This window comes from Apaloderma vittatum, unplaced genomic scaffold (genome assembly GCF_000703405.1).
Source record: "Apaloderma vittatum isolate BGI_N311 unplaced genomic scaffold, ASM70340v1 scaffold7155, whole genome shotgun sequence".
Lineage (NCBI taxonomy): Eukaryota > Metazoa > Chordata > Aves > Trogoniformes > Trogonidae > Apaloderma > Apaloderma vittatum.
In genome coordinates this window covers 48,103-59,753 of record NW_009716417.1, presented here as the reverse complement: position 1 = coordinate 59,753, position 11,651 = coordinate 48,103, and the positions used below count along the sequence as shown (strand labels likewise).

Below are 11,651 nucleotides of genomic sequence, written 5' to 3'. Positions count from 1 at the left end.
TGGCTGAGGGCCCCGGCAAAGGGCGGGAGTGTCACCAGGGGCGTACACGGCCCGAGAAGGGAAGGAGCCGGACGAGAAGCTGCAGACAGGGGCAAGCGCCAGGAGTAAGTGAGGTGCCTGCCTGGGGCCGTGTAACGCCAGGCTGGCAGCGAAGTGAAGTTCCGTGTTACATAAGTGAAAAGTCTTGCAGACGTGGAAAACCACCTCAGCGAAACTTACCAGGTGATGTATGTGCCCTGTCCTTTTTTCTATAGAAAAGACTGTGGGAGGGTAGATAGTTCTGGGGAGGTGATCAGCCGCTGTCAAAAAAAACCAAAGTTACCAACTAACTAGGCCAGCACTGAAGAACAAGACAGAAAATGAGCTCCTGACCACTCCAGCAGACTGTATTTCCAGTGCTGCGTGCAGTTCTGGTTCCCTCCGTCATGGGTTGTGAAAGTGGAAGAAGAGTGTTGGGGCCAGTGAGAGATATGGGATGGTGGCACAATAAAGGAAGACCAAGTAGACTAGAACTTGTGTCCTCGTGTTGAAGCGTGCACTAACATCTTCATTTCGTTTTCTAGAATGATTATAAAGAAAAAGAGAAAAGAACTTCGTGAGGAACCTGTACAGAAAAAGAAAAAGGTGAAAATTAGTAGGAGCCAGACTATTATTAAAATTGAGAACAATGTTCAAACTGTTATTAAAATTGAAGATGATGACCAGCTTGAGAAAAAAACAAAAGGAAGGAAAAAGAAAAATTTAAAAGAAGATGAATGTTTAGACCAATTAGAACTGAAGAAAAAGAAGAAAAACAAGAAAAAGAAAGTTAGCTCTGAATTACTGAAAGAAGCACATTCAGAAAGCTTTGTGAATGTAGGCGGCCATCTGCGTTCAGAATCTCAAGAAGAATCAGAGAAACAAATTAAAATTCTCAGAAAGAAGAAAAAAGAAGTCCAGTATTATTTGTCCTCATCATTGGAGGATAATCAGAGCAGTCATGTGGAACTTTCAAATCATTGTACAGATGGTACTAAGGAAAACAAATTTGCTTTTAAAAAACCCAGAAAGAATACTGCATTGAGTTTGGAAGTGGATGGTGCAGTAATTAAGAAAAAAAAGAAGAAAGGCATTTTTTCTTTTTCATTAGAGGACATCCAGCACAGTGAACACAAACAGTCTGAAGAAGTTTGTAAAAAATCACACAAGTACATTTCAGAAGAAAAAGCTTTTATGGGTGAAAACTATGGAACAGATATTATCCAGAATGGCAGGGAGAGTTATGTGAGAAGAAAGAAGAAAAAGAAAAAGAAAGATAGGTCTGACTCTTTTTTACCACTAGCAGATAATCAGGACATCATCTCTGGAGTTCCCGATGGCCCCGTTGCATTAAGCGACATCAGAAAAAGGCAAAGAAAGAATTTCCAGGAAATTACATGGATAATCAAGGAGGAAAAGGACCCAACTGAGAACTCTGGAAGTATCAGAGAGACCAAGAGGAAGAAGAAGAGGAGCAAAGATGCTTCTTCCTTAACATGTGAATGTAATCAAGACTCCAGCCACAGAGTTCCTGATAAGCATCTCCCTGTGCTGGGAGAAGTTGAGTTTGACAAAGAGGAGCTTTCTGGAAAAAAAAGCAGGAAGAATATTAAGGGTAATAATGAAGTCTTCAGGAAGAAAAAGAAAAAAAAGATTCAGAAAGAGAAGGAGGAAACAACATATTCAGAAGTTTCTTTAAAAAGTGACAGTGCATCCAAAAGCCAAAAAATAACACTACTAGAAATCAATAAAAAGAACAAAGAGAGTGCTGTGAAGCAAGCTGAATGTGTCACGGGGGACGCTGTAGATCGAGTATTATGCAACAGTGATCATACGCTCTGTGACAGAAAAAGGAAAAAAAGGAAGAAAGATGTACCGCAGGACTTTGCCGAGGAACCAGGTTCAAAATCAGACACAAAAAAGATCAGAAGAGGAGACTTGGGAATTGAGGCACTGGTAAGCTGTAAAAGAAGAGGGTGTCTCTGCACCCTCCTGCTAAGGAGTTGAAAGCTTTGTAGGTCAACAGTTTCCTGTTTTGCAGGCTGTTCTGCCTGTTCAGAACCATAGGGTACACGGAGGTCAGAAGAGGTCTCTGCTTTTTGAGAAGCAGGATCAGCTGATCTATTGATTTTAGCACGTTAGATTTGGGAAGCATGGGAAAGTAGCTTTTAATGCCCACTGCTGTAGTCATACAGTGTTTCAGTTGTGAAAATGTAAATATTACAACTAACAGCAAATATTGGCTCAAAAAGGAAAGCAGTGTGTACAGTTACAAATCTTCAGTCCCTCCTTCAGTTGTTCCTAGCAAAGTGGCAAAGTTAGTGCCTATAAGCCTAACCTCTGTTGTTTTCACTGGGAATTAAGCTGTGAAATGTTAAAAAATTCCATAGAAACCCATCTGTACTTCTAGGTACTTAACTTTGTAAACAGCTCACTGCAGTCATTAGGGGCTTGTTTTTATTTTCACAGGCAGTGGGAAACTGGGCTTCAGTTGGTTTTTATCAAGAACTTTGAATGCTTGGCTAGTTAATAAAGCATCATTGAAGATCTTTATAAGCTAGTACAAAAATTGTGGGCCATAGCACTAGCTGCCTCTTGCGCACACTTAACAGTGTGTTTTGCTTTGTTACGCACTTACATATGCAATTTCTTCATGCTCTGTGGAAACTCAGCAGCTTTCTGGTGTCTGATGCTACTAATTAAATACAGATTTATATAAGCAGGTTCATCAGCCTCCACAGAGACTTTCTCCCCAAAGGTTTGCATTGGGAGGGTGTATGCTTATCAGTCAGTAGGTGAGCAGATGTTTGGGGCTTTTCATTTAGGTATCTCCTTTTGACCTTTCAAAGGACAAGGTGGGATTTATTTTCTACTTAAATTGCTATTGCCATTTTGAGGCTGTTAGACCTTATTTGGATTCTTCCAGCTGCTCACGTTCTGTGGAGGCAAGATAAGCCTAACAATAAGTAAACGTGCATTACAATAGAAAACACAGCAATACCTTGCAGACAGTTGAGGAGGAGGTTGAGTGATGCGTGTGGTTTTTTGCTGCATTTTCCCTATTCAAGTCTGTCCTTTAATAACAGAAAGTACATCAGAGAACTTCTGAAGATTGCAAAGCCTGAGTAAATCGGTTCTGGAGAAATCTACTTCCTGGCAGGCCTGAAGACACTGCCGTAATAAATGGCTGATAATGTCAGTCTTAAATTTAACCGTGCCACAGTCCTGAGACACTGCTGCGGGCCTTCAGAAATCCTCTGCTGGGCTTGTGCAGCTTGCAAAAGAGAAAGTTTTTAAAGACAACGTGGGGCGATACCCACTTAATATCAGTGATTGATATTTTTCCCAGTGGATGCCATTACAATCAGCTTACGCAGAGTGAGGAGGAGCGAGGGCTTGGTTTACTTCTTTGAAGTTGTTTGCCTCCAGATACCATGTGTGAATGTGCCCCCTTCCGAGAGGCTGGGGGAGGACTGGCACACCTCCACAGGGGCTAATTCTCGCCACTCAGTAGCCTTCAGCAGGTCAGCAACATGCTGTGAATTAGCAACGACGGGGGTGCAGTGTTCCTGCCTCCTCTGCTGCTTAACCTTCCAGCTAAAATAAAAAAAATAAAAAATAACATTGCAGCTGTTTGCAGCATCCTGTCACGACAGTTTGTGTGCTTGTTTTAATAGATCTAAAAAGACAGTACCAGGCCATCTAGAAGTAAACTGGGGGATGGTTTTTCTTTTCATCCAAGAGAATGAGCTTTCCTTGTTGCAGACAGTGTTCTCGCATTTTTAATGGTGCATGTACTAGTTTGTGTGTGAAAGCAATGTTAAGGTAGCTTTTGAAAACAAGGTAAATCATTCATGGCTTTAAGTAAAACTGTAAACCCTCAAAAAAAGTAACAGCAGCTTCTGCTGACAGAAGTATGTTACAAATCTTTTCCTGTTGTAGCAGTTCCCTGGCCATTTCATGCTTGGATTACTGTGTTAGCCATATCAATAGATCTTCCCTTTGACCACCTTTTCCAGGCTGGTCGAAAGCTTATGGCTCTAATTTACCACTACCCTGGGCTTATTACTTATCCTGTTACACTGGATGCCCCAAAATCTTACCCTTATTGCAAATTTGGAAAAGAAAGGCTGAGGGCAGCGATCTAGAGGTGCCAGTCGGTGGGAGCAAAAGCTTTGTGTGAGTTGCCAGTGTCTGGCTGCCCATGGCCCTGCTGCGGGAGCTGCTCCCGCCCTTCCCACCAGCTCACGCGTGGAACTAACGGTGCTGTTGGCTGCCCTGGTAAGAGGCAGTTTATGTGGGTGTCATGCCTCTCGCTGTGCTCCTGCCAAGCTGGAACCTCCTTGGGAACCATCATTACTCTGCATTTGCACAAGACAGAGCACAATGCAAGGTGCCTCTCAAGTGTTTTGGGGTGTTGCTTGTGGTTTTTTTGAAGTGGCTAGTGGAGTGAACATGCCTCAGGCTTGTCCTGTGCCTTCAGAGGCCATTATCTTACCACCAATTTTTTTTTTTTAACTTTCACTCTTTCTATCTCTGGTTTCAAGGATAAATTTAAACTTTACAAAATGGTTTAATTTGAAATTTGCAGATGTGTCAGCGATGCTGGAAGGTCCATTTTAATGTGTGAATTTTTTAAAATTATCGTTGGGGAGAAAGTCCTCCATAGAACTACACAGGTTTAGCTGGCACTTCCATCTTAGGTCTGACTATCACTTCTTGCCCCAGAACAGTACTACTGTACTGCTTAATGGTTTTACTGCTTTTGTGATCAGAGCTGTGAAAATTCTAATTAACCAGAACAGATACAAATATTCATGCAAGCCTTTTCCTGTTTTATAGGAACATGCCGATGATGTAACTATCGTGCAGGTAAAAAAGGGAAACTGTGATGAAGTTAACATAGACAAGGTATGCTTCATCTTAATTGTGTAAGATTTAAAGCAAGTCAGCATTTAATGTATGCATGGAAATTGTAACAGAAAACCTGCTCTGTTGTTCTCCTGTGCAAAGATTTCCTTAAACAGAGCTGTGCTTAAAATGTGCTTTGTCTTCCATGGGTTAAGTCTAAAATGTACAGCTCCAGTCAGTGTCAGACGCTAAGTAGCTTATTGGGTTAAATACAGGTTTCTTTGCCTCTCATGGATGTTGGAGTTTCAGTGTAGCTGTTTCCTGCAGTTAAATAATTAAACATACCTGATAAAGCAAAATGTTCATTTAAAATACCACTAGAAAAATCATAGTTCTCACGTTGAGTGTGGAGAAGGATCACATACAACTTTTTAAATTATCCCTGCAATTATCCCTTATCTTTTCATTGTGAATTAAATTATTTGTCATTTAACACACAGAAGACAGTGTCTTGTGCTGTTTTTTCTGCATGCTAGGTGAGGCGGCAGGCGTTGCAAGAAGAAATCGATAGAGAATCTGGCAAAACTAAGCTTTTTGATTCCAAAATGGAACAGGTATGTATGAACTTAAGAGCTTGATATCATGGAAATACTGTGTCCCAGGGCAAGTTCCTGAAAAATGCACTGCACTCATTTCTGTGTGTGGCTCAGGAACACGGCCTGGCACCACAGTCTTCCTCCTCACTGTAAAGTTAAGGTCATGCTATAGAACAAGTTAGTACAGTCCCAAGAGAGCCTGGGAGCTGACCAGTGAACTTTAACAGCAGTTGACATTGCACAGTACTGCTCAAAAGCAATATTTTCTCTGTTTCCCCTGGAGAATGAGCCATGACAGATTGCTACAGAACAACTTTCTGCTTACTGTGAAATATGAATTCAGAAACAGGGGTGCACACAGAAGGGTAAAAGGGATGTAGAACCGATAATGGATGTGTGTTGTATGTACAGTCCTCTCCTAATGTCTGCATCTTTCCTCTCCTTCTCTTGGAGACAATTCTTTATTTCTGGCTTTGGCATCCTACTCAGCCTGCCTCCTGACAGCTCTACAGTAAGATACTGGGAACTGTTGCAGTAGTGTTTAGCAGCAGTAGTAGTAAGATTCAGGAGAGAAAGCTTTGCTAGCAATTCAAGGTTCCTGGTTGTTTCACAAGACTGCTAGTATGCCTGGAAAGTTGGAATATACCTCAAACAAATGCCAGAAACAACTCCTGTAGTTTTTGACGTCGTGGGAGGCAGACTGCAATAGCTCTGCAAGTGCAACTGTCTAATAGTCTCTGAAGTCATTGAGAAAAGTGTCGTCCTTGGCACGGGATCTCAGTTCTTTGGTGCTGTCTCTGCTTAGTAGTATGCAGAAGAATAGAAGCTAGGAAAACTAATTCATCAGCTTCAGAAAGAGTGAGCTGGAAATGCTGCAGTGACAGCTATGTGTAGTGCCTGCCAGCAATTCACTTAAAATTACAGGGTTTGACAAGCCATAATTATTTTTGCATCTGTGCAGATGCCTCCCATTCCAAAGGCAGCACGTGTATTTATGTGTGCATGCGTCTGTGTCACAGACCTGGGCTTATACAGCAACTTGTCTTTGAGCAAGGTAAAAACACGGAGGTATTACAGATAGCTTTCATTTAATAGGAGGTATTCTGACATGATAGTGAATGATCCTCCAGCTTTGCATTTTTTTAAAACTTAAAAAACCTGATGCAGCTTTGCCAGCAGTCTTGTGTAGCGTGCTGTGTTTCGCGTTGGCCGTCTAGTGGAGAATGACTGTTTCATGCAAGCTACAACTGTTCAGTTGGAAGGATTTCAGGCTTACATAAACACACCACTAAATTCACATTTTTCCCTTTGATATAGCCAGCTCAGTCTATTTAATTAATGATCAAACATTTTTCCATTTAATATCACCCCCAATTTTAAAGAAAAACTTGTGAGTAGCAGTCCTGTCAGCCAAAAATCGTTACAAATGACCGCACAGCTCCCCGCTACAGCTCAGGAGTCAAGTAAGATCCTTAGCTAATGAAGCCCATTCTTAGGTAAGCCAAAAGTTCACGAACTTCGTACATCTTGGGTGATGCACAAATGGCTGAATTCTGATTTTACTTGAACATTGCCTGTATTCTCAGAACGGAGCCGGTGTCTGCAGACAAAAGAAAAATTCTGAAGGAGTGAACTAGTTCAAAGAATAACGAGAGGCAAATACAGCAAGTACAAAGAACACGGCAAACTGCGAGGGAAGGAGCCCTTAAGGGCATTAGATTTAGTCTTGTTGGGTAAGGGCGTGCCCTCAGCTTTTGCACCCTTGCACTATCAGGGGTAGTTAGTAGGATGAGAAGGTAAATATTACTTAAAGCGTATGAGCCAGATTGAACACTGTCACCAAAACCAACATAACAAAACATCGCAGAAAAGAGCAGCTACCTAACTAGGCAATAGGGAAATGAAAAGATAATCATACGAAATGACAGAGGGAAAGAAAAGAAGATCCAGTCTGACAATTGTCTTAGAACAAGAGAAATAACTGGGCAATGCCTGGCTCTTTGAGCTAGGTAAATACTATCCAGAGAACAGAATAGCCAAAGTTTCCTGAAGACAGAGGGGAAGGAGATTCTGAAAGTGCACAGAGCCCTGTCTCCAGGCTAAACGGAGCGAGGTGCTAATGAAGATGCACTCATGGAGGGTTATGTCATTCTTTTATCACGTCCTTCAAGGGGTAATACCCACAGAATGACTGCATCTCAGCTTTGGCAGCCCTGCCGGGTTTTTGTAGCTTGTTCTGTTCTCCTGGTCCACAGCCAGAAATTGTCGTCTCTGGTCTTGGTATTATTTAATACTAACGTTAACCTTGTTTTGCTTCACAGGATACGCAGTTCGGCCAGTGGAGTACAGCCGCTTTTCAAAGTTCTGAGGAAAAAATGAAGTTTTTTAGACTGATGGGTGGGTTTAAAAAGGGCTCCGTGCCTATCCAAAACCCCTCAGCAACTATGAACAAACCAAACATGGCTCTGAACAGGGAAGGGGAGGAGAAGTTACAGCAGGCTCTGAAGATGCAATTTGATAAAGCAATGGACTTGAAGCAACACAGAGGAATTGGTCTTGGATTTCAACTCGGTGCCAGCAAAAATGTATACATAGACAAATATACAACTAGATCTATAAAATTTGAAGATTAAAACTCTGAGGTAATGAATGAAAATTCAATGGGCAAATTTCTTTTTACTTTCCACATTTTTTTACTTGAAATAAACTACAAAATGTTCAAGAAACTTGATTTATGAGGCACTTTGAGTACAAGTTTTCAGCTGTATACACCAGATTATGTGGAGCTGGGCCCTCAATTCAGCTCAACAGTATGTTTCTGAAACCTTTACAATGTGTCCTACAAGGGAACAGCCTCCTTCAAAGTGAAAATACGTGGGCAATGCCTGCAGCAACTTGAACCAGTAAAAATGCTGATTTCATAAATGTTTCTTTAGCTACATCTTAGTGATTCAAAAGGACTTAGTGTTCTGTAACATCATCATTTTTACACTCTGTGAGTGGTACAAAGTGATGGTGTTTTACTGGTAAGAAACACTACTGGTATGCTTACCAATTTGAAGATGGGAGATTTTTAATTCAGAAAGTACTTCTTAAGTATTAGCATCTTCATTATTATAATGAATAGTGTTGAATATCCTCTGTGTTTTAAGTATGTTCTGGCTGTTGGATTTTCAAGCAGCAGCTGTTATCTGTAAGTGAAGGTAAACACTTTCTGCGTAGCAGCACCAAATACACAGATCTAGAGTTCCTAAATTACAGAAAGCAAAGTACTTTTAAAGGTATGTTTACTGGGTTCATTATAGATCAGTGTGAATGGAATTTCTGATGTTTGGATTTTCAGACAACCTGCACTTGGCTAAAATTTTAATAGGAATACAAAATATGAGACTGCATCGTGTGCAGAATCCCAGGGTCCAAAGCAGTCTATCAGTGTCTTGCTGGAAGCTACAGGAAGATAGTGGAAAACCATCACATATTTTATTATGGGAGACAGTGTTGTTTAGTGTAGCTGTTTTTTAAACAGAACAAGGTGACCATCTCTTTTGTCCATGCCTGCTGCAGTGTAACAGTGGCCAACTTGCAGAGGAAGGCCAGCCCCCAGACGTAGGTTACTATCTCTGCTTACCCAGCTCACTGGTTTTCTGCTGAATTACCGATCCTTTTTTTGTAAGATCGCACCAACTGAACTACTAAATTTCTTGCTCTTTGAAGACAACCGCACTTGCCACAATAGTGTTCTCCAGTGGGCCACTCTACCTGAAAGCAACTGCTTTCAGCAGAAAATACACTTAACACAACCACAGTTGGTTCCAGTGCATTTTGAGCAACTCCTGAGGGGAAGTGAAATCTAATGCAGAGGCTCCAGCTTAAGGGGTTGCCATGAATCAATTCCCATACCTGAGAAGGAAGGAGATGCTGAACCACCTCTTGCAGGGTCTGAACTTGTCTATGATGAAACTGTCTCTTTGAAAGCGTCATTTAAAATGAGCTCTACCTCAGCGTGAGTCTGTTTTGCACCAGTGCTCTCAAAGCTCAGCAACTGGCTTCAGCTAGTGCTTCAAGGCTCCAGCTGTTGCTTTACTTAAATTCAGGTAGTGGAGGTTCTGCTTTCTGATTTAAGACAGATGCTGAATTCATACCCTCAGCTACTTGCCTGACAAAAATACCGAGTTAAAATACAGGAATATGTAGGAAAATGTCAACTGATGACTTCATTTAGGAGGAGAGGGACAGCATGCACAGCTTTCTGCTGCAGAACCAGTCTTGGATGGGTAGTAACTGGTCTTAAACTGCCACCAATGAATATGCTGCAGGTCGTGTTAGTCCTGGCCTTGCCTTTGCATAAGGACTCTTTTTTTCTCACCTAAAATTGCATATGTTGCTCATCTGTAGCTTTGTGGATGGCCAGGCACCTTGCTCTGGATAATACTGTGCACGTGAAAATGTTGTAGTTTGAAAAACAAGACACACACCTGGGGAAACGTCTCTTTTCAAGCAGACAAACTTGGTCTGGCCTGTATATTTGCTATATACAGAAGAAAGAAAAGGTCTATAATAAGTAGAGTGCTCTAACTAGTTTTGCTCTAAGAAGGAAGTAAGCCAACAGCCGTTTATTAGAGTGGCTGTGTTAGCTTCTAAGCTAAATGTTTATAGAGTTTGCTCTTGATAGCTAACCAGAGCTTTTTGCCTGTTGTTGAGCTATTTCTGCACTAATAAAAACAGTAGTAAAGCATTTGAAAACATTTGTCATGGTGGTCTTGCATCAATAAAGAAACCAAAGTTACACTGTGCTCAAAAGACAACAGGCAAAAACGGGTGCCTGCATGGGGAAGAGAAATGACTGGACCACTTGTAAGCCTCCTGTAAGTTTCCATTTTACAGGGCCTGGAACAACTCCACATTGGGTTTAGAGCAGTACATTTGCCTCCCGAGGGCAATTTCTGCTGTACCACAGCTGCTTAGTGTGACCCACTTGGTGGTTTAGAGAGCTCAGAGTTTAATCCCACTTACCCAGTTCATGGTTTATGTTTCCAGGCCAAGAGGAAGAATCATCTACATGCTGTTGAGAGTTATTCATTGCAGCTGCAGCAAGAAGGAAAGCTAAATTAAAGTGGGACATAACATATGTAGTACTATAATTTCATTACCTTACGTGTGCTTCACATGGAATCATTTAAGGAAAGTATAATTAAAATAGCTATGTACTAAAGGTTGGAAAGGTTCTGTATTGAGTTAATAGCACTTCATGATTACCTGCAGTTTTACGGAGCTTATGTGTGCAGTCTGTACCAGGACCAAAAGGTCCTGGTTTAGTTCTTTACAACCTTAACACAAAATACATATTTTAGATGTACCCTGCTTCAGTAACCACTGAGGAGATGAAGAACATGCAACAAGAACGGTTTAGTAATTGGGTATTTATTACCAGCTTGCTAACTCCTTAATGAGCAAAACTGATTACTTGTTTAACCTTAACAAAATAAAACATTTTTGTGCAAAACCATCTTAATATCCATACAAAGACTCAGCTCACTAAAATACTTACCACTAAGCGAAAGCAGGAATAGATGCAAGGTCTCAGCATGGCTCCTTCCCATGGCACAGGAGTGGTTAAAGTGAAATTTTATCCAGTGTAGCAGCACTGCAGTACACATCACTAAATTCCCCAAGGGTAAGGTGATAAATTTGTTTGCACAAACTCCCCCAGAACAAACAGATGAACTGCAAATTGTTTTATTCAGTGACAATGTACTTTGCAAATATAGAGTACTTTGCATACCATTTCCATTTTCCATTTTTTTGCAGACAACACTTGAAGTTCCTTCCATTTTACAAAACACCATTAAACTAAAATGAAAGCATAAACAAGTCTGTGAAAATGTATTGTAGAAATTAGTAGGGCAACACCTCGGCCATTTTCCTCTTCTGCCAACACTGCCCAAACAAATGTTGGCAGCATCCTACAGCAGAAAGACAACTTAGTAGGATTATGACATAGAAATGCTGCTTTCTACACAGGAGGAAGACTATTCTGCAAGTGGGATGAAGTTCAGAGGCTGCGAATTGATCTGTGCAGATTATCTTCTTCCTCTGTTGCTAAAATGACAATAAATCGGATTTAGAAAGGCTTTTGCAACCACAGAGGTTCAAAATACCCTTTACTGAACCTAAATCAGCATTTAA

General features: G+C 41.1%; 1 protein-coding gene across 1 annotated transcript; it reads left to right on the top strand.

The window, feature by feature from the left end:
- Positions 1–772: 772 nt before the first annotated feature.
- KNOP1 (lysine-rich nucleolar protein 1) lies at positions 773–8,098 on the top strand (the record flags this gene model as incomplete). Its single annotated transcript, XM_009869517.1, has 5 exons — positions 773–1,633; positions 1,760–1,974; positions 4,861–4,929; positions 5,406–5,483; positions 7,787–8,098. Coding segments are annotated over 5 exons (1,535 nt in total), but the record flags the coding sequence as incomplete, so codon positions are not given.
- Between the last annotated feature and the right edge of the window lie 3,553 nt (positions 8,099–11,651).